Genomic DNA, 21692 nt, shown 5'->3' with positions numbered 1-21692 from the left:
ATAATTGATTTTAAATAATTTTGAACAGTTTCAATTTGAAGAAACTTTCTTCAGCAGATGCTAATGTAACTGGAATAGTTGATCGAAGATCCGATATGCAATTGGGACATTCGAATTGCAATATGTAGCTTTAACAAACTAAAGAATCATAGTTGCTGACAACAATTCTTCTGGCAAAGATACTTGTAGCACTTTAAGTTCAAAGGAAAAAATTATCCAAATCAACATTAGAGTTATCTTGAAAAAATCATCTAAATAGAAAATTTTATGTATCAAATACCTATATGACCCCCACCCACCCACAATTACCTATATGCCCCCCCCAAGCTCCATGGCCCTAGTATTAGAGTTGTCTTGAGAAAAATGATCTAACTAGAAAATTCTATATATTAATTTCCTATATGATCTTGGGTTCCCAAACTCCATGGCCCTGGCGGTCCGCTGCCTGCCCTCCCCCAAACCGGCCCTCGCCCACTGTAGCCCATCTCTTCCATGTCGTGTGTCGTTCGTGTGGTTTCCTTCCGCTCTTAGAGCTCCTCCCTCTCTACCAGCGATGTATGTCGTGAACGTGCACTCCGCCCACGGCCTCTCGTCTCACAGTTCATGGCTTACCGTGCGCCAGCCTCCTCTGTAGATCCTTTGAGAAAAGAAACCCCACTGAAAAGAAGGCGCCAGGAGTCAGGAGATGGGAATGACTAGGGGTGCAAATGGTTGACCCTTAGATGCATCTCCAACCCTTTTTAGTTTAAAATTTTGTACTAGTTTTCTAAATTGAGATATGAATTTGGAGAATTAATACAAAATTTTGAATTAGAGAGAGTTGAAGAGGCACCTAATAGTTAGCAATTGACACCCCTAGGAATGACATTACGAGTTCGCGGCTTTAATTTTATCAGATAGGATGCTAGCAGCTACCACGTCTCATGCTGCATGATTGGTGCTCCGTTTGGGACAGATGTCACGGTTGCAGTTGCAGTGCTTCTGAAGCAATGACTCGACGCTAATTGCATGGGCCGCGAAAACTTGTTTTGGCCGTCTCTGCTGTCCTGGTACACGTCGCCCAGCCGTTCCGGCAGCAGTACAAGAACAAGAGACGGCAGAGGAGATGATAAATGCATACTCTCAAGTCTCAAAGAACCTGCCAGCCACAGGATTGGGCCCTCTTCTCCTATCCTTTGCCGTCAAAAAGATCAACACAACTCCATACCAACACGGCAACACGTCGACACAAAACCCGTTCCGTTCACCAACGGCTTGCAGTTAGATAAACTCCGGACTCCAATCAGCCAGGTGGCGCCCCTGCTCGGCTGCTACCCACACTTGCCGGCCACACACAGGACGAGCAGAGCACACACGATGAGCTCTTGGGGCGGACGCAACCACCGCGAGGCCAGGCGGGAGAGGGGAGCCCTCCACACCTGCCCCGGCAAACCCTCCGTCCCCGCGCAGCCTCACAAAGCTCAGGGCCGCCGCGCGACGCGACACGAGCTGACTAGCCAGCTGGTTAGTCCTGTAGGAACAGGGCGGCCAACGGCCGCGGACGCCGGACCCGAACACACCTGATCGCCCTCATCCCTGACGCGTCACGTCTCGGCCTGAATGCCCCCAGGGCCATGAACCCATGACACGTACCACCACACCACGGTACACGCGCGTAGGGGACTTAATTGTATATGCTCCCGGAACCCGGTGCCATGACCGTGACTCGGTGGCTCGTCAGAGGTATTGGCTCTCGACTGCTTGGTCACAATGGGATTTCTTTTTGTTTTTTGAGCTCGTAGGATTTTTATTTTGTTTCAGCCTCACGAGACAATGGGATATCGCTTTCTGTTCCTTCTACAGTTTGTTTGTTTTTTTGTCAGGAGGTGGTGTTCCGCGCATCGTTTTCGTATTCCTTTCGTATGAGCCATTATATTCCTTGTCGCTTGACCTCGTAGTCCTGACATGTCACTCACTCACTTTTCAGATTTCCGGTTCGGTTTCCCAGCAGAAATGTCCTGAACAATGTTTTCGACAGGTTCCCGGTTCTACTTTCCACGGGCACCCTCGTAGAGCAAAAACCCCACCTGTTCGGCTATTCGGTTCTGGCCGCAGATCGGCACGATTTGTGGCAGGGATGTTTAAGTTGAGCTCGGAGAACAAATTTTCGTGGCTATGGTTAAGTTAGGCTGAACACTGCCATCGCTTTCTGCTAGAGTTTTTTTTTTCTTTTGCTCCATATTCTTCTTTCTTTTGCGTGCGCCATCATATTCCTCGTTGGTGCTAATGCGCACGACTTCGTAATCTGCTTTCTAACTTTTCAGAGGCACGGCTCGGAAGCAGCCATTTCGCAGCACAAATGCCCTGAGAATTCTTCTTGGGCTGGACACCTTGCAGTTCCCACTTTCCATGAACACCCGTCGAGCAGACTTTTTTTCTAGTAAGATCGTCGAACATACCTTGTGGCCTTGTTTGGTCCTCGGAGCGGTTTGCCAGAGTCGTGCAAGGGAAATTGCAATGGCAGAGTGAACCAGACTTTTCGCAGAAAACTGACATGGTTTGGTCAGCAACCAAGGAGTTTTACAAGTACAGCGCCGGTAACATACTGTGGTAGCAATTCGTTAGCGGATCTTATGAAGGAAACAAATGAAGGTATCCGTTAGTGCGATCGAATGATTGCATTGCTTATTGATTAAAATACTTCTACACAGGACAGTTGTGATTACATCGGGCTAACAGTTTCATTTAGGCTACTAGGTGGTCCGTCAGCCATCAATCAGTTGCCAATCGCTGCTGCAACAATTCCTCTCGCGAGGCGCTGCCTGTTCTAGCTGAAGCAGCACCACGAGCAGAGGCATCATGATATCCTGTTTCCATCTAGAATGTGACTGACCATGCTATATCTTCTGCTTCAATGCTTGACGCAGTTGGACCTTACTGCCGTCAATCCTTGCCTCCAGAAGCTTGGACTTCAAGTTGTGCTTCTGCACTCCTCGGGGCCATTCAATGCATCCTTTTATGGCTCGGACAATGTCCGGGTTCAGCAGGTCTGGCCTCCATTGCCCTGCACTTTGCGGACTGTCATACACTTCGCCGTTCTTTAGATCAGGAGATTCGGCAACATTTGACATCCTGGCGTTCGATAATCTACCATTGAGTCCCATTTTCTTTTGGTCAACACTGTTTGATGATCTCCAGAGTCCGACAAATGACCTTTTGTTCCGAGACCTCCCTGCTGTTGCTGAACAAACTTCACTGATCTCACTATGTGACTGGTCATTGTCACAGTTTTCATCCCAATCAGTCCCACTCACTGAAGCATCGTTTTCTGCACAGAAGCCATTTACAGACGGTTCACTTCCGCCTGGTGAATTGCTATAGCCATTCTCCTCAACTTGGCTGACTGTTTCCCATCCACTGTCATCTTCCACCTCATTACAGGTGCTAGGCTGATTGCAATGTCTGCTTTCGTGATTCTCCAAGAACATGTCAGTTTCAGGACTAACTGTACAGGCTTTTGATGCAGAACTCTTGGACCTATTTCCATTACATTGCACAATCACTTTCTCTGCAGTATCTTCCCTTTGCTTGAGTTCTTCAAATACAGCAAAAATGTCCTCTGTAGGAGGAGGGGGTATGTAAGAAAATTCCTTGATACCTTTGATCTTCGTAGAGCAGATTGCTTCCCTGAGCCTTTCTGCTTCCCTTACTGTTCCTTTTTCCATATTATTACTGCCTGGCTGGGAACAAAGAAAATCCTCAAGCTCATCCTGAAGTTTGCTCAGCTGACAATACTTGTTCTCAAGTGTCAGCTTTGCATCAACAAGCTTCATTTGCACCCTCTCTTCACGCCAAACTTCAGCCATCTGAAGCATCTTCTTCTCTTCCTCCAATTCATCTCTGATCTTCATCGATTCCCTTCTCATAGCCTCAACCTCAGCTTTGTCTTCTGCAATCTCCTTTGCTAATTCATCACAAACCTCTTCCATGAGCACCCGAGCCTTCCTCTCCTTCTCATAATCTTGCAAATAACGCTTTGCAGCAAGCTTCATCTCAGACAGATCATTGAGGAGTTTGGAGTTCATCATTTCTGCACGCTGCCTCTGTTTCCTCTCTCGATTGAGTTCCTCCTTGACAGCATCTACGATATGGTGAACCTTACTGTGCTCCCTACTCTTCCATGAAGCCTTTTCCTCAGCAAGATTCTTCAACAAGTGATCAAGCTGCTTCTTTGTAGATCGACACTCTGCTTCAAGCTCATGAATCCGGTCCTGAGCCACCATAAGCTCCTCCTTTAGTGAATAGATTAGTCCACCAGTATCCCTTAGATTGTGTTCAAAGTAATCATCATCCACAACCCGGGAAGCTTTCATGAATTGATGGTTCCACTTTGTTGCCATTTCTGGTTCTATTTGACGCGCTGCAGAATGAGCTTCCATCTATTTGTAGTAAACATACACATGTCAGATCAAACAGAGTTTGGTAAAGATCCTAGAATGGCAATTTTCCTTAAGGACATAAGTAGGCTACCTCATTGTTAACAGTCCTATTCCCTGTCCTTCCTTGGATGACTGCTTTGTAATGCTGACAATGGTCAGGCGTGTGCGGGCGCTTTGAACAAGGCTGCAGTTTCCAACAGCAGGAATTATTAGCTGAACAGTGACATTAAAAAAAAGGCAAGATCTACTTATTATGACATAGCATGTGAAATGGGTAAAACAACAAACAAAAAGCAGATCTGCTGAAGCATTACTGCCTAAGTATCAAGCAATTAGTGTGGCATTAAATTACTCTTGACATGGGAAACTACCATCATCAAGCACTTAGAATAACAATTGACAAGGGCTATCTATGGACTACTGGAGCACAATAGTTACACCCCTACACTCAAATAAGACTAGACTATTAAAAATTCATGGATTGTGATAACTGATACCTCATTATTTTGGCTGACCTGATGAATAAATCTAAAAGTCAAAAAACAATGGCCTGGACAGCAATGATAGGCAAAATGGACCAAACCAAAAACTGATTTAACTAGATCTAGCGTGAGACAAACTATCACAATATTGTCCTTGTACTAACAGAAAACTCATGATCCTAAAAGTGTCAACTAGATATAGACATACAAACAAATTCGTCACTCCAACAAATGGCCTTGAGATGGTGTAAGTGTAACCTTTTGAAATCCTAATTTTATGCCAAACATAACGTTTCCACATAATTTGACCCTATAAGTTTGAAATTGTTCATCGTGGATGCACAAACATTAGCATGTTGCTCTAAGGCTGAGCAAAACACCAAAGCACACACAATAACAAAAAGGTTTCTCCACCACTGGAAAACCTCAACGCTAGTTTAACCGAAGCATTGGTACTTGAGAGTAATACTTCAATAGACTGACATGAGCCTGCAACAGAAATGGTCAGAAAAGCACAAAGCGAATGCAGCTTCGGCAAGTGAAGCAGAATGAGTGTACCAGACACGGGCAATCCCCAGCAATCGATACCGACATTTCTCCAAAACTACACAAAAAAATGATGAGCTATGTGCCAAAAGTGTCACAGCCGACACCAGCCACTCTACCGAAGCATCGCCATCTACAACCCTAGGACACAACAATCGCGACACGACACTGAAGCACCGGATTCACAGAGATCTCGCGGCAGTGCTTACCTCAGCCCTCCGTCGCGCCCTCCAGGGACCCGGCGGCGGCGCCTGCGGCGGCTGCATTCGCCACAGCGCCGCGGCGATCTCCCGCACCGACAGGGCCGCGCCCGCCGCGGGACGGGAGGCGGAGCGAGCGCCCGCGTCGCCGGCGTCCAGGGGCCACCGGACCGGCGGGGTCTCCGGAGGGGGCTGCGGCGTCGGCGTCGGCGGGGCGGCCCCGCGGCGAGCGGCCGCGAGGGAGGGGCTCTGGACGCGGACCCGGCGGGCGCGGCGGCGGGAGGCGGACCCGGGCCGCGGGGGAGTGGCGGCGGCGACCCGCGGGTCGGGGCTGGCCGGAGGCGGCGGGCGGCGGGCGCGGTGGCTGCCGGGGCGCGCCATGGCCGGACGCTGCGGATGGGTGGCCGAGGTGGAGGCGCTCGCGCGGGGGGCAGTGCGTTGCCGCAGTGGCACTCGTCGTGAATAGCAGCAGCGCGGGTGTGGTGGGGCGCGTGAGATCTGGGGGTATCCGACGCCGCTGCCCCCCTCCTGTGGTGGCGCCTGGCGGCGTGGCGGGGCGAGTACTGTGACTAGCGTGAGCCTGAGGACGGCTTCACAGCGTGGGATTGTCTCCCTCTCCGTGCCCGTGGCCTTGACGCTCGCATTAGCCTTTTTCAGGCTTTAGCACGAGGCGGCCAGAAACCTACGAGCTTCCATCTGTGAATCGAGAGGAGAGACATGACATGAGTTTTGGAGCTCAGGAGAGGAGATTAGCATCGCCTGTTTGTTCACAGAATTCTTGATTTGGCATTATTTCATGTAATGTCTCGTTTGGCACGTTAACGTTATGTTTCTGGTTCAACATCTTAACGTTATGTTTCTGGTTCAACATCTTAATTTTGAAAGTCTACCCGATTCAAAAATCCTGTACGCGCGGTACGAGAAAACGGCTGGGCTCTGATTTAATCATCTCGCACCAAAGAGTCGAGAAAAGCACGGCACATCGAGCGCCGGATTCTCCTACCCGCCAGTCTACCATAGACGGTACAGCAACTTATTAGCACCACCTGATGCGCCTGGCGCAACCCGCAATCAAAAAGGCCAGCAGTAATCATCAATGCAACCTCCGTCGTCATGGCTAAAGCGACTCCAAAAGGGCAAGCACCTGTGATTAACGGCCGCCGCTGTTCATGCACGGCGCGAAGGTGTGCCGTGCTGCTTTTTAATACTCCTGCTAGTAGGGGGAAGAAAAGACTTGCCTGAAATTGATGGTCTCGTCCGTGGGCGATGCACGCGCCTTGCCTGTACAGCTGAGCAAAACCGATCGATTGAAACGGGCGCGGGCGAAAGATCAGATTACTGCAGTACTACCTGCTTTGATTAAAAATTTCTACTCCCTCCATTCTCCTATAATAGTGCCATTATCAAAACTCAAATATTTACAAATGATAGTCATATTTGTTATTGATAAGGACCATGGCAATAAATAGCACAAGTAACGAGAAGTTTCTAGCAAAGACATTGTGGAACTAGCAAAAAACTTTGTGTTACATTAATTTAAATGATAAGCAAGCTTGCTTTTCCTTAATCATTATGTCAAAGTGAAATAGGACTATTAATAGAGAATGGAGGGAGTATTTCCTTCCGGGGGACTAGAGAAAAACGCTACAAATTTTCTTGGGCCAAACAATCAAGTCTCCACAAGGTCATGCGGGCCCATTAGAGGCCCAGAAGTCGTTGCTTAGTCCCTCCGTTGAGCGTCCGATGGATTGTAATTATTCAGACGCCTCTATGAAAAAAGGCCTAATTATATTGAGTCTCAAAGTAGAACAAGTGGCGCCACCGGAGGTCGACCATAGGAGGTCACCGGTGGTCAATGGGAGAATCTGACCGGGCGAGGCAACCGGAGATTCCACCACCGCCACGTCGTTCCCACAAGCAAAGTGGAATCGGTGCTCGTTTCTCATCACTTTTTTTTTTCTCGGCGATTTCTTTTCTCGATGTTTGCACGCTTGCGAAGTGTTCAATGATCAAGATTGGTGTCCGGTCCGAGACTAGCTTTACCAAATGAAAAAAAAATCGGATTTGCCCGCGACCAAGATCGCTGTTAGGCTATCCATGCACATCGCCTCACCTGCCTGCAGGCCCGCGACCGGGGCAACGACAACGAGTTGCTGCCTCGTATCTGCTCAGAAATTCCGAGTTCCCATGGAAGTGGCGACCCCTTGTTTTTTTTTTCGCTCCTGTTGGCCTCTCTGGACATCTTGGAACAAGTTGGTCGAGTTGGCGATCATGGTTCCTGTTTTTAAGCATTGAAAGCGTTGCCATAACCTGGATTGAGGAGTAATATAATCTATCTATTATCTTATTATTTGGCAATAAACGGAGCCTCCATATTTGCTCTCAAAATCTAGAAATTTCCACGTTAATCGGAGAAAAAAAATTAAAATTACCCATCACTGTCATTATAAAAAAATAACCTAAAATACTCATATACATATTTATAAATTACCCACCAATAATATTAAAATACATTTCTATTTATAAATATAAATTTATCCATCATTTTGCATATCAAGCTACATATCGTGTTACCTATAGAGACTAGCTACACAAATAATTAACATGTTTTACCACACGTATATCTTATGCTTTGCACGATGGAGATTTGTTGGCTTCCAAAAAGTAAGAAACTTGTTTCGATTGTTCCCCAACAAAAGGTAGGCCATGGAAGCATGGCACCATGCAACAGACGACAGAATTAAACATAGTAGCAACGGACGACTAAGAGAATAATAAAGTAGGAAAACTAGCAAAAAAACAACTGAGTCAGTTGAACTGAGCAGTGAGTAGCATTACTACAAGGGCAGACAGATAGGAAACATGTTACTACTACTACTAGCGACTGGTAGTAGCTAAGATCGAGGCGATAGACAGTCTGTCACAGGATTAGGGTTGTGTGCTTGCCATGTAGCCACATCAATGACGAAGAAAGATGTAGACAAAAGGAGGCACCACTGCACTAGCAGCAGAAAAGTGCTCTTAATTATTGAAATAAGTAGCATGTGATGAGAAAGATTTAAATTTACGAATAATAATTAGATAAAAAAAGTAAGACATATTTAGAATATCAATACTAACCGTTAAATGCGCGGTTCACCTCACTAGTATTTTTTTTATCAGAGGCAACCGATTCAGTAATGGTGAGCAAATGTTGGCTCGGGCGGCTGAGTCGATCCACACGTGCGCCCGATGTGTTCTGGAGAGCCTCCCGTTCCTGGAGCATTTTGTTGACTGCGACCTCCTCCGCTGCCAAATACTATGCCATGGAAATACAGAGCACGTGTACGCGATATCTTATCCAATCATGCACCAAAGAGCTGCAGCTGCAAGGGGACATTTTAGAGTTCAAATCGAGACAACAGCTACCAACACGGGCTTTCCGTCAGATCGTTCAGCTTTCTGAGGCATGCTTCCGTGTGTTCCTATAGCTGGTCTTTCTCACGGGGATCGCAGAACGGCGCAGCTGCAAACGCTTTCGCTACCTAAAACAAAAGGCGCTATCTCTATTCTGCCCGAATCTCTGTGTTTCATTGTTTTTATTAAAAAAACACAAAAACTTTTGAATGTGTGGTCACCGTTGCCGATCAAAATGATGTCACTGCAAAGCTGAACCGCGAAGCGACCATTTGTGAATCTGAAAATGATGCTTGCTTTCATTTAGTACGTCGGGTAGCTGCATGGGTGATGCCAGGAATGACGCCGGATGCCCGGATCCCACTGCGTGGTTCACAAATCACAACTAATTCGAGGTGGCTTAATAAATTTTCTGCGCTTTATGAATTGTGATAACGTTTTGTCATATACGCCACGCACCCTTTCTGCACCCATTTTTGCGAACCCTCGTTTCAGCGCACCACGTTAACTTAGCATTGCTCTCGGTTAGAAGGCGGTTACGCCTAGTCGACCAAACAAAATCGGTCTCTACTGTCTACCCCTATTCTTCCTGTGCCTTTCCAACTGAGGTCGTCTGCCTTTCGGTGAAAGATGAGTCCCTCTTTTCCCCACTTTTCAGTGGCGTGTTCTATTCGATCCAAGTTCATCGGTTTTCGGAGAAGGAAGAACGTATGGTATGGTATGGCAGTGGCAGCATCCTCCGCATTCTGGACTTGTGCAAAGTATTAGTGTCACTTTCATGATCTTTGAGTGCCCGAACGATGAGCCATCAACCCAGCATCTGCGGCAGCCTTGCCAGTTCTGACTAGCTGTGCAAGCTCCCAACGGGCTACGGGAACCGATCGTCTGTGGCCGTGAGCAACAAAGCCCACGACGCAAGGCTCCCGAGACCCGGAGAGCCAGAGAGGTCGTCGCACCGTGTCGGTCTCTACGGGCTCTGAGAAACGCTGAAGCAAGAGCTGTGTGGTTCACAAGCAACAAATTAAGAAGAGGAAGGAGGTCAACTCGGAGGCGCTATCACACTCGCGCTTCGCAAAGAAACATAATTAGGCCGCACGCAGATTCAGAGCCCGTGTGCTGTACCGACAGTCCGGGGCCTGCAGGCACCTGGTTTACTTACCAGAAGTCCAGAACGGTGCGGAGTTAACGAGGCCACGACACGCTAAAGAGACTAACCGCATGAACGTAAAGAGGCTCGATCGCCAGGTTGAGATCCCGTTCACATCAACTGCCTTTGCCAGCGATCGATTCCGTTCAGTTTGCTTTCTCATCCAAGTTCATTCTGCTGTGCGCTGGTCCCTTCCTTCAGACTTCAGAGACCATTCAGGTTTTGCTGAGGCTGTTATATTGTGATCCAAATTCTTGTGTGAGATTATTGAAATTTGGACTTGGCCCATTAAGTATTTTAGTTATTCCAAATAAATCCCAAAGATCTATGTGGTGCAAATTTTTATCCCACATTGCTAGTAGAAGTTGAGGAGACCATGTGACTCTCATATATATCTAACCCATAGGCTTCACCGGAGAACATCAATTTGATTATTCCTCTTGTAAACCGCCATTAGGCGTTGTAAACATACACCCGATATAGTAAAGTTCTTGCTGGCTGACGCCCGTGGTTTTTACCCTTCGCATTGGAGGGGTTTTCCACGTTAAATCCTTGTGTCTCTTGCGGTTTGATCTTTTTGTTCTTCGTCGTTTGTTCGCCGTTGCCTTCTAACAAGTGGTACCAGAGCCGTGGTTTCAAGTTAGGGTTTCGTGATGGCGTCGATGAAGTATGATCTACCGATGTTGGACTGCAAGACGAGATTCTCGTTGTGGCAAGTCAAGATTTGAGCTATTCTGGCACAAACCAATGATCTTGATGAGGCGCTGGAAAAATTCGAAAAGAAGAAGAAGGATGAGTGGACCGATGAGGATAAGCGCAAGGACCGTAAGGCTCTTTCTCTTATTCAGCTTCATCTATCTAATGATATTCTGCAAGAAGTGCTGCAGGAAAAGACTGCTGCAGAATTGTGGATGAAACTAGAATCGATCTGCATGTCGAAGGATCTTACCAGTAAATTGCATATGAAGTTGAAGCTGTATATGCTTAAGATGTAGGAGGGTGATTCGGTGATGGGTCACCTATCTGTCTTCAAGGAGATCGTTGTTGACCTAGGGTCGATGGAGGTTAAGTATGAAGATGAGGACTTAGGTCTCCTCTTATTATGCTCTTTGCCAAGTTCTTATGCAAGTTTTCGTGACACCATACTATTAAGCCGTGATGAACTAATCCTTGCGGAAGTTTGTGAGGCACTCCAGTCTAAGGAGAAGATGAAAGGCATGGTGCAGACAGATGGATCGTCCTCAAGGGACGACGTCTTGCATGATAGAGGCAGATCAGAGCATAGATCATCCAGTGACAACAACGATCGTAGCAAGAGCAATGACGGTAGAGGCCGCTCCCAGTCCAAAGGTCCCAAGAAGAAATTATTTTGCAAGTACTGCAAGAAGAAATCTCATATGATTGAGGATTGCTCGAAATTGCAGAATAAGGAGAAGAGAAAAAATAAATCTGATGGTAAGGCTAGTGTTGTTTGCGCTGGTGAAAACTCTGAGTCAGATTGTTTGGTTGTCTTTGCTGGTTGTGTTGCTGGCCATGATGAGTGGATTCTTGATTCTGCATGTTCCTTTCATATCTGCACTAACAGAGATTGGTTCAGTTCCTATGAGTCTTTGCAGAACGGTGATTTTGTGCGCATGGGAGATGATAACCCGTGTGAGATTGTTGGCATTGGCTCTGTTTAGATCAAGACCCATGATGGCATGATTCGCACACTGAAGAATGTGAGGCACATACTAGGGATGAAAAGAAATCTGATCTCGTTGAGCACACTTGATAAAGAAGGAATCAAATACACCGGTTCAAGTGGAGTTGTGAAGGTATCTAAAGGTTCTCTTGTATGTTTGCTGGGTGATCTCAATCCTTCAAATTTATATGTTCTCAGAGGTTGTACTTTGTATGGTTCTGTTTCTGCTGCTAATGTTGCTAATGCTAAACCTAGTAAGACTGACCTTTGGCATATGCGTCTTGGACACATGAGTGAACTCGGTATGACAGAATTGATGAAGAGAAACCTGCTGGATGGCTGCATTTTGAGTGGCAAGAAGTTCTGTGAGCATTGTGTATTTGGTAAGCACAAGAGGGTCAAATTCAATACTTCTGTTCATACCACAAAAGGTACACTTGATTATGTTCATGCTGATTTGTGGGGTCCTTCTCGTAAGCCTTCATATGATGGTGCTCGTTATATGCTTACCATTATTGATGATTACTCTAGAAGAGTCTGGCCTTATTTTCTGAAAAATAAAGATAATACTTTTGCTATTTTTATAGAGTGGAAAGTTATGATAGAAAGACAAACTGAGAAGAAGGTCAAGGTGCTTCGGACTGATAATGGTGGAGAGTTCTGTTCGGATACTTCTGATGATTATTGCAGAAAAGAAGGCATTGTTAGGCATCACACCATCCCATATACTCCGTAGCAGAATGGTGTGGCCGAGCGCATGAACATGACCATTATCTCGAAGACTCGTTGCATGCTGTCCAATGCCCGTATGAACAAGCATTTTTTGGGATGAGGCTGCTAATACTGCACGCTATTTGATCAACAGATCGCCTTCTATTCCACTCAACAAGAAGACTCCTATTGAGGTATGGTCTGGTACACCTGCAGATTATTCACACTTGAGAGTTTTTGGCTGCACTGCTTATGCTCATGTTGATAATGGGAAATTAGAGTCTAGAGCTATTAAATGTCTGTTTCTTGGTTATGGTTCGGGAGTCAAAGGATATAAATTATGGAATTCTGAAACTAGAAAGACTTTCATGAGTAAAAGTGTTGTTTTCAATGAATCTGTGATGTTTACTGATAGTTTGTCCACAGATGATGTTTTAGTTGAGAAATTGCAGCCACAAGTTAGCGTGCAGGTGGAGCTTATGGATGACCAGGAAAATGAAGTTGTTGGTAATGATATTTCAGATAGTGTTTCTGATACTGTTCAGAACCCACCTCTAGTTTCACAGTCTGATTTGCAGCAGGAGGAGGATATAGATTTACCTATTGCTCTTCGCAGATCAAAGAGGAGTTGTGGACCTCCAAATCGTTTAATTGAGAAGTGTAATCTGACTTATTATGCTTTGAGTTGTGCTGAACAGGTGGAGGATGCTAGTGAGCCAGCAACATATTCTGAAGCCATTGATTCTGTTGATAAGGAGAAGTGGATCTCAGCTATGCAGGAGGAGATGCAATCTCTTGAGAAGAATGGCACATGGGAGATTGTGAGCTTGCCTAAGCAAAAGAAGTCTGTTCACTGCAAATGAGTTTTCAAAAGAAAGGAGGGGTTGTCTCCTAGTGAGCCTCCAAGATTTAAGGCAAGGTTAGTTGCTAAAGGCTTCAGTCAGATTCCTGGTGTTGATTATAATGATGTATTCTCTCCAGTTGTGAAGCATAGTTCAATTTGGATTTTCTTTAGTATTGTTGCTATACATGATTTTGAGCTTGAACAGTTAGATATGAAGACTGAATTTTTGTATGGAGAGCTTGAGGAGGAAATTTACATGGATCAGCCAGAAGGATTCATAGTGCTAGGCAAGAAGAATTATGTTTGCAAATTGAAGAAGTCCTTGTATGGTTTGAAATAGTCTCCTCGTCTGTGGTATAAAAGGTTTGATTCATTTATATTGTTACATGAGTTTAAAAGATCTGAATATGATAGCTGTGTTTACATTAAAATTTTTGATGGATCACCTATATACTTGCTGTTATATGTTGATGATATGCTTATTGTTGCCAAAAGCAGAAAAGAAATCACTACACTAAAGAAATTGTTGAGTAGTGAATTTGATATAAAGGATCTTGGTGCTCCTAAGAAAATTCTAGGTATGGAGATTACTAGAGACAGAAAATTTGGTTTATTATTTTGTAGTCAGCATAATTACATTAACAAGGTTCTTCATCGTTTCAATATGCATGATGCAAAGCCAGTTAGTACTCCTATTGCACCTCACTTTAAATTGTCAGCCGCTCAGTGTCCTAGCTCTGATGAGAATGTTGAAGACATTTCAAAAGTCTCATATTCTAGTGCTGTTGGTTCTTTGATGTATGTCATGGTTTGCTCTCGCTCAGATTTATCATATGCTATGAGTTTAGTTAGCAGGTACATGTCTAATCCTGGTAAAGAACACTGGAAGGCAGTTCAGTGGATTTTCAGGTACCTCAGAGGGACAGCAGATTCTTATTTGAAGTTTGGGAGAACTGATCAGGGACTTATTGATTATGTGGATTCAGATTATGCTGTTGATTTGGATATGCGCAGGCCACTCACATATTATGTGTTCATTGTTGGCAGTTGTGCTGTGAGTTGGAGGGCTATTTTGCAGCCTGTTGTTGCTATGTCTACCACAGAAGCAGAATATATGGCTATTGCTGAAGCGTGCAAGGAGTCAGTTTGGCTGAAAGGTTTGTTTGCTGAGCTGTGTGGAGTTGATTCTTGCATTGATCTATTCTGTGACAGTCAAAGTGTTATTTGTCTCACCAAAGATCAGATGTTTCATGAGAGGACAAAGCATATTGATGTCAAGTGCCATTATGTTCATGATGTTATTTCACAAGGTAAACTGAAGGTATGCAAGATCAGTACTCATGATAATCCAGTTGATATGATGACTAAACCAATTCCTGTAGCTAAGTTTGAGTTTTACTCAACCTTAGTTGGTTTGAGAGCTTAGCCCAAAAGACTATTTGGCGCTAGAAGTTTTGTTCTTTGTTGTGTTCAGGTGATGGTATGATTTGAGCTACAAGAGAGAATTTGGCTCAAGGTGGAGTATGTTATATTGTGATCCAAATTCTGATGGGAGATTGTTGGAATTTGGACTTGTCCTATTAAGTATTTCAGTTATTCCAAATAAATTCCAAAGGCCCATGTGATGCAAACTTTTATCCCACATTGCTAGTAGAAGTTGAGGAGACCATATGACTCTCCTATATATCTAACCCATAGGCTTCACCGGAGAACATCAATTCGATTATTCTTTTTGTAAATTGCCATTAGGTGTTATAAACACACACCCGATATAGTAAAATTCTTGCTGGCTGGCGTCCGTGGTTTTTACCCTTCGCATTAGAGGGGTTTTCCACGTTAAATTTTTGTGTCTCTTGCGGTTTGATCTTTCTATTCTTCATCGTTTGTTCGTCGTTGTCTTCTAACAGAGGCTACTACTAGTGGTAAGCAACTGAAGAAATCCTGGCTACTACTAGTGGTAAGCAACTGAAGAAATCCTGATCAATATTGTGGCCGCATAATAAGGGATCCAGCGACTGGTCGAAAATAGTAAGGGATTCAGACAGGTAGATTCCAAGGTCAAATCATAAGACCGTAAAAAGGAGCTAGGCACTTTCATGATCTGGCACACCAAAGGTACCAGGATTTCTGACGTAGCCTGCAAAGTTCCTCTCGAACAATTGCGCCCCAACTTCCATTCCTGCCTCCTGCTGGGCTAGATAAAGCACGGGGTGGTGTTGCTGGAATCCACCAGGCTGCTAGACGTGCAGGAGGCGTAACGGAAGCACACCTGCCTGTTTAGCTCCAACCCATAAACCCCGTAAACACAAAAAAACCATCACATCGAATAGTTTGATACATAGTATTAAATAAAGTCTATTTATAAATTTTTTTGCATAGATGGGCTGTAAATCGCGAAACGAATCTAATGAGCCTACTTAATCCATGATTTGCAACAGTGATGCTACAGTAACTATCCGCTAATTATTGATTAATCATGGATTAATTAGCATCATTAGATTCGTCTCGCGATTTACAACACATCTGTGTAAAAAATTTTATAAATAGACTTCATTTAGTATTTCAAATTAGTAAAATTTCAATGCAAATTTTTTTGCACTTAACTAAACAGGACCTGAACCACAAAGTGCGCAGCGCACCATGGCCCCCTTGCAGGCCACCGGCTGTTGCAGCAGCACCTGATGTCTACTGAACTTGGCTTCCCGACGGTTTCCGGCCGTCCACCGTGGGAGAGAACCCCGGCACGTCTTTCCTTCTCGCGGAGTCACATACACGGCAGCGCCACCGGAGAGACGCAAGTAACCTTTTCGTGCATGCCATGCCGCCCAAGAGAAGAGACTCCTTTGCCGGACCAAAGATTTCGCTCGGCGGCCACTGTCCTGAAACACTCTCGCCAGTCGTCGTCGTCGTCACTTGTGACACCTGCAGCTAGCGAACTCGATACTCGGGCGCGCCAAGTGGCAGGAGCCAACGGAGCAGCAGGATCCTCTCATCTCATCCGGAGCAGCCGCAGCACGCGACTCGTGCTGCTCAGCTCGCCCCTGGTTTCCTTCCCCGCAATCATCCAGGTCAACTGGTTCCCGATGAGTGATGACGTAGTACGACGCGGCCCGGCCGGCGACCGGCGTGCTCGCTCGGACAAGCTGGGGTGGATGGGAATGTGGGATGGATCCGCCAGCTCGTCCTGTCTATCCAGCCAGACGCCCTGCTACTGGAACGCCCTTCGCCGTCGCCATGGCGTCAGACGGCACAGGAGCGCCGACATGTACGTCTCACCGATCGAGAGCCGGAACCAATGTACAGTAACGGTCTCGGTAGCGCGTTGACGTGGTGTTCACTGCTCGAGCTAACAACAGGCAACCTAGACATCATCGCGAGGTGGCAACCTGACAGTTTCTCCCCTGCGTACCTGCTGCAAAGGTACAAGGGTGGTAGGTCGTCGCAGGCGGATCCCTACTCCGCTGTTAGTTCGGCCGTCGGTTTCCCGTTTCTGGTAGACACCAATACATGATACATTAAGCTGGTCGTCCACAGATTAGATACGTATATGAAACGGCGAGATCGGCCGTTCACATGTCATGGGAGTATTACCATGATTAATAACTAGTACAATCAAGGCACGGGGCGTTGTACATCCACCCACAGTTCCACACACAGTTAGCTTCTACACTTGACGGCCTTCATGGCTAAGTCACAAAGGGAACATGTCCAGAACGTGCACCGGCATTGCCGCACTGTTAGCAGATCAAAAGTCTACTCTACTCGGACGCACATGCTAGGCTATCTCCAACCATTCCCCCCATCCAACTCCCCCCAAACGTAATATTTACTATATTTTACTACCTTCCTCCAAAAGATTCCTCCCCCTATAACTTCTTCTCTCCAACCATTCCCCCCATATCTATTCCCCCTATATACTATCACTCAGTAACTAACTATTTATTTAACGTTTTTTAATTTAAAAAAATCATACAGTATTTGTACTGTCATAATACACATTATCATCATGTTACGGGGCTCAAACGTGATTAATATCGTGAAGAAACAGTGTGATTAGATATATAGGGGGAGTTGTAACTCACCCTATATGTGAGGGGAGTTTCAACTCCCCTGTATATAGGGGGAGCTATAGGAGAAACCGTTGGATCAGATTTCTCCCTATAGCTCCCCCGATATGGGGTGGGGGGAGGGATGGGGGGCACCGTTGGAGGTCGCCTAATGCAGCGCGTCGCGTCGATCACAGACTGCTAGCTATGGTACTAGGAGGAGGAGCAAGTGGCAGAGAGCGCGGCGCACCGGCAACGAAATTCTGCGGCGCGCGCGCACCGACGAGGCCGCCGGCCACCGCCGCCAGCCCGGCAATGAAACAGGGCGGCAGGTGCAACGACCGGCAGCTAGGACGCGGCTACGGAACCGCGGGCATGCGCTGTCCCAGCCGCAAAACCAAGCGCCCGCCCGCCGCGGGTCACCAGCGGTGGCCCGTGCCGCGCTGGGGGAATCCCCGGGAAAAGCCGCGTTCCCACCGCGACCGCCCCGGCCCGGCGGGGCCCCATCCGCCCGAGATCCCCCGTGCCACCGCGTTCAGACCGGGGGACCCCACGGCGCCCGACCATTCGGCGCTTTCCAACTCGGCGTCCACGCGGGAAGCGCTCGGCCACGTCGGAGTCCCGCGCGGCAGAACGTTGGGTCGCCGCTTGCCTCCCGGTCCCGGAGTCCCCGTTCCATGAAACTATAAAACCACGCCTCCCTGCGGCGCCGGTCGCACAAGGACCACCTAATCAGTAATCACTCCGAACCAGAGCGCGAGCAGCATCGCAGAGCGGCGGCGGCAACAGCGAGGAGAAGAGAAGGGGAACCGCGCGCGTCGATGGGCAACTGCGCGGTCACGCAGCACGCCGTGACGTCGTGGGCGGACGACGGCGAGTGGGACGTGCCGTCGGCGGAGGCCGAGGAGCCGGCCGCCGCCGGGACGAGCGGGAGGAAGGAGGAGCACGCGGCGGCGGAGGTGACCATCAGGATCACCCGGAAGCAGCTGCAGGAGCTGATGGAGAAGAGGGCCGGCGGCCTCCAGGGGCTCAGGAGTCGCCGGGCCGCGGCGCAGCTGCTGGCCGACGTCATGAGCGCCGGGCGGGTCTACCACCACTGCAAGGCGGCGCACTGGAAGCCCGCGCTGCAGAGCATCCCGGAGGCCGTCGAGTCGTGATGACGCGCGAGCATGGCGAACGAGGTGCTACTGCCATGGCGTTTGCCTGCTGGCTGGCTCCTCTTCGTTTTTCCGGTTGCTTCCTCGTAGTTGCAGCCTATGCTAGCTGGTAGATCGCACATCGCAGGCAGCTTTCTTGCATTGGGTGGCTTGTCGTGTCATTCTTTCAGTTCGGATGCAGTATGCTACGAAAGATGTACAGTACAGTAGTAGTAGGATTAGTGGTGATAGATAGACTCGACGATTGTAAAGGAGACGTTGTGCCCACACCGAAACTTAAGAACGAAGTGTGAATTTCATGAGCCACTACCCATGTTTTGACGAAGCAGAGAACTGATCAATGACTCCCGCGATGGTCAGCTGGACTACGGTCTAAAATAATTCTACTAGCTGATTGGCCCCTAAGCAGCTAAGCTTTGTATGACCATGTTACCATGCAGAGCCTGGACTGCATAAAGTATGAATGCATGTACTGAATACTGATGCATTCTGCTTCATTCAAAGGCCATTATTACAGCAGGGATGTTTATTTAGCTTGCTTCACGCAAGAGGCAACAGCTATCTTTTGTGTTCAGAATTCAGAAAGGTCCCGGTTACCTGTGCTCATGCCTCTTCAGCCCGAATTCCAGGCAGGGCAAAATATGAGCAAGATCTAGTTAGGAAAACTCAGTAAAAAAAAATCACTGGCCAGGAAAAAGGGAGCGTCTTTTTGGTGAGCCGTGACCCAAAAGAACCACATGAAAATTCCCAAATGGCTCGTCTCATCATTCTGCCGGGGTCAGGGGGCCACCCTCACTACGAAATGATCCGCACATCTCGCAGGTCAAAATTTTACCATCAACTCCGCTTAGTGCCACCAAGAAGGTGGGGATTAAATGGGCAACCCACATTAGCAGTAGGTGCGCACCAACACGTTGACACGACGAGGTCCAAATCAAAGGTTGCTCGACGTAGCGATCGGCTCGATTAAAACCCCCCAAGCAGTGGCCGTAGTGTTGCTGTCGTTTTGACCGCGCGCCGGTGCGTGCGTGTGTGTTGCTCTCTGGGCCCGCGCGCCCTCCAAAGCACTGGAAGTGGCATTTTCCAGCAATGCGACAACCACGTACGTACGTATTCCAACCACTGTTGACACGACGCATTTTCGGTGTCCTGAAGCTTCAGGGGCGGGTAGTGGTTAGCAGATGAAGAGCAATTATTAGGTCAAATTAATTTCTGGTGGACTTTTTATTGCCAGATGAATTGTATATAGTACCTTGGGAAAAAAAAGAACGAAAAGGACAAATACAGGACCAGGCTGACGCTAAAGTGACGTAATAGTGCTGAGTGCTGAGTATTTAGCTTATCAGGCAGCAATTCCCTCGAGGCATTTCTTTTGTATGAAAGGATACTGTTGACAGAAACGATTTTCGTCATCACAAACTAGTACATGAACGCTTGGAGAGTAATGAAGGAAATGGAGCATTTCGTATAGGCGATTGCCTATCTGCAGACTGCAGGTATGCTGATGCTGGTGTCTGCATAAAGAAGAACGCTCGTGCCCCGTGCGAGAGGTGACCGCGAATGGTAATATACTTGCTCCCTACTAAAATCCATCTAAACAAAAACATGTGTGCAACACGATTGTCCTTCACAAGTCCAACAGCAAGGAGTATTTTGTAATCCTGCCTGCATGCGCATCAATTGGCAACAGGTACTATCGAGTTCTAGTGTTATTAAACTGGGAAGCGGTTGTTTGGTTTGGACTAAATATTCCTGGTTGTTGGGTTACTCGAGAGTTGAACTGATGGTTCTTCCTTCGTTAGGTTGAATCAACCATGTTCATATTCTATCTGTGATTGATCAGGCAGAAATATATGGTGATTATTAGCGGCAGTTCAGATCTTTAAAGCTCCTTCGTCAACCCTTTGGTTTGATGAGCCTAGCTATATGCGGGCTGGTGGTGTAGTAGTAACTTGTTGTGGCAAAAACGAGGGAAATTCTCATCAACATTGCAGACGATCACCTTTTGATCCGCTAGCTGCTCTTGGAAATTCAGAATGCGCGATGTGGGTTGCAAGATACGCAAGGCAAAATGTTATGAACCATTGCGACATGCAGGAGAGAAGAGCGTGATCGCCAGGGCCCTGTTTGGTTTGTGTAGCGCAAGCTACTGTAACAAACTCTGACAAATAATTAAAGGTACTAAATAAAAGCAGTTTATAAAACTAACACAACAACCTCTGTGCTACTTCGCGAGACTTATCTAATGAGGTCTTTGACCACACAATTAGAGGATGGTTATTGTAGCATTGCTGTAGCCAATCATCAATTAATTACCGTCATTAGATTCGTCGCGCAAAGTTACACTCATCCGTAAATGGGTTTTGCAAATATATTTCATTGTGTACTTCATACATGAAAAATTCTTTTTTAGCATGAGTAGCGTAGAACAACCAAACAGGACCGAGGAGAGAATGAAAAAAAAATATAAAGACCATGCCCCTCGCGTGATCTTCTAGGCGAACTGTTCAGCTTTGCAATTTAAAACTAGGCATCGGTAGAGACGGATGGCCGCGGACACGGCAGCTGAAGCCGTCCAAATCCGCGCACGGCTCGTCGTCGCGTGGTCAGTGGTCACACACCATCGCCCATCGGCGCTGGGAGACGACGAGAGCCGAGAGCGAGAGGCCGAGACCGAGAGCGACCCCTCTCCGTCCGATGCTTTTCATTAGCGGAAGATCCCCCGGAAAAGCCGCGTTCACACCGCCGTTTTTCCCCACTGGTGCCTCGCGTGGAACGGAATGGAGCGAGAGAAAAACGCTGGAAGATTCCGCCTCCGGCCCCCGCCCGGTCGCGGCCGTCCGGTCCGGCAGCGCCTCCATCTCGCCGCCCGCACTAGCTAGTCCGGGACGCAGGCCGTCCACGTGGCCAGATGGGATGCAGAGGCCAGGCTGCCCCCGCGCCCGGGGTCCACCCCATTTTTTTTCCCGCTCCGCGACCCGGTCTCCGCCTCGCGTAGCTGCCACGTCGTGCCGCACACCCCTTTGAACCACGCGTATAAATAAGCTCTTCGTCGCCAATC

General features: G+C 47.4%; 2 protein-coding genes across 2 annotated transcripts; one reads left to right on the top strand and one right to left on the bottom strand.

Annotated features, from left to right (window-relative positions):
- Window positions 1-2613: 2613 nt before the first annotated feature.
- LOC120674124 lies at window positions 2614-6251 on the bottom strand. The gene is made up of 3 exons (XM_039955246.1): window positions 5656-6251; window positions 4510-4602; window positions 2614-4418 (listed from the first exon to the last, which is right to left on the bottom strand). The coding sequence occupies exons 1-3, from the start codon at window positions 6025-6027 to the stop codon at window positions 2877-2879; spliced, it is 2007 nt and encodes a 668-aa protein (XP_039811180.1). The 5' UTR covers window positions 6028-6251; the 3' UTR covers window positions 2614-2876.
- An 11932-nt stretch (window positions 6252-18183) lies between these two features.
- Window positions 18184-18937, top strand: LOC120676757. Its single transcript, XM_039958087.1, has one exon. It carries the CDS (start codon window positions 18296-18298, stop codon window positions 18629-18631), a length of 336 nt encoding a protein of 111 aa, XP_039814021.1. The 5' UTR covers window positions 18184-18295; the 3' UTR covers window positions 18632-18937.
- The last annotated feature ends 2755 nt before the right edge of the window (window positions 18938-21692 follow it).

The sequence above is a fragment of the Panicum virgatum genome, chromosome 5N (assembly GCF_016808335.1).
Source record: "Panicum virgatum strain AP13 chromosome 5N, P.virgatum_v5, whole genome shotgun sequence".
NCBI classification, from domain to species: domain Eukaryota; kingdom Viridiplantae; phylum Streptophyta; class Magnoliopsida; order Poales; family Poaceae; genus Panicum; species Panicum virgatum.
Note: the sequence above shows the minus strand (reverse complement) of the source record. Positions and strands in the feature narration are given on the sequence as shown.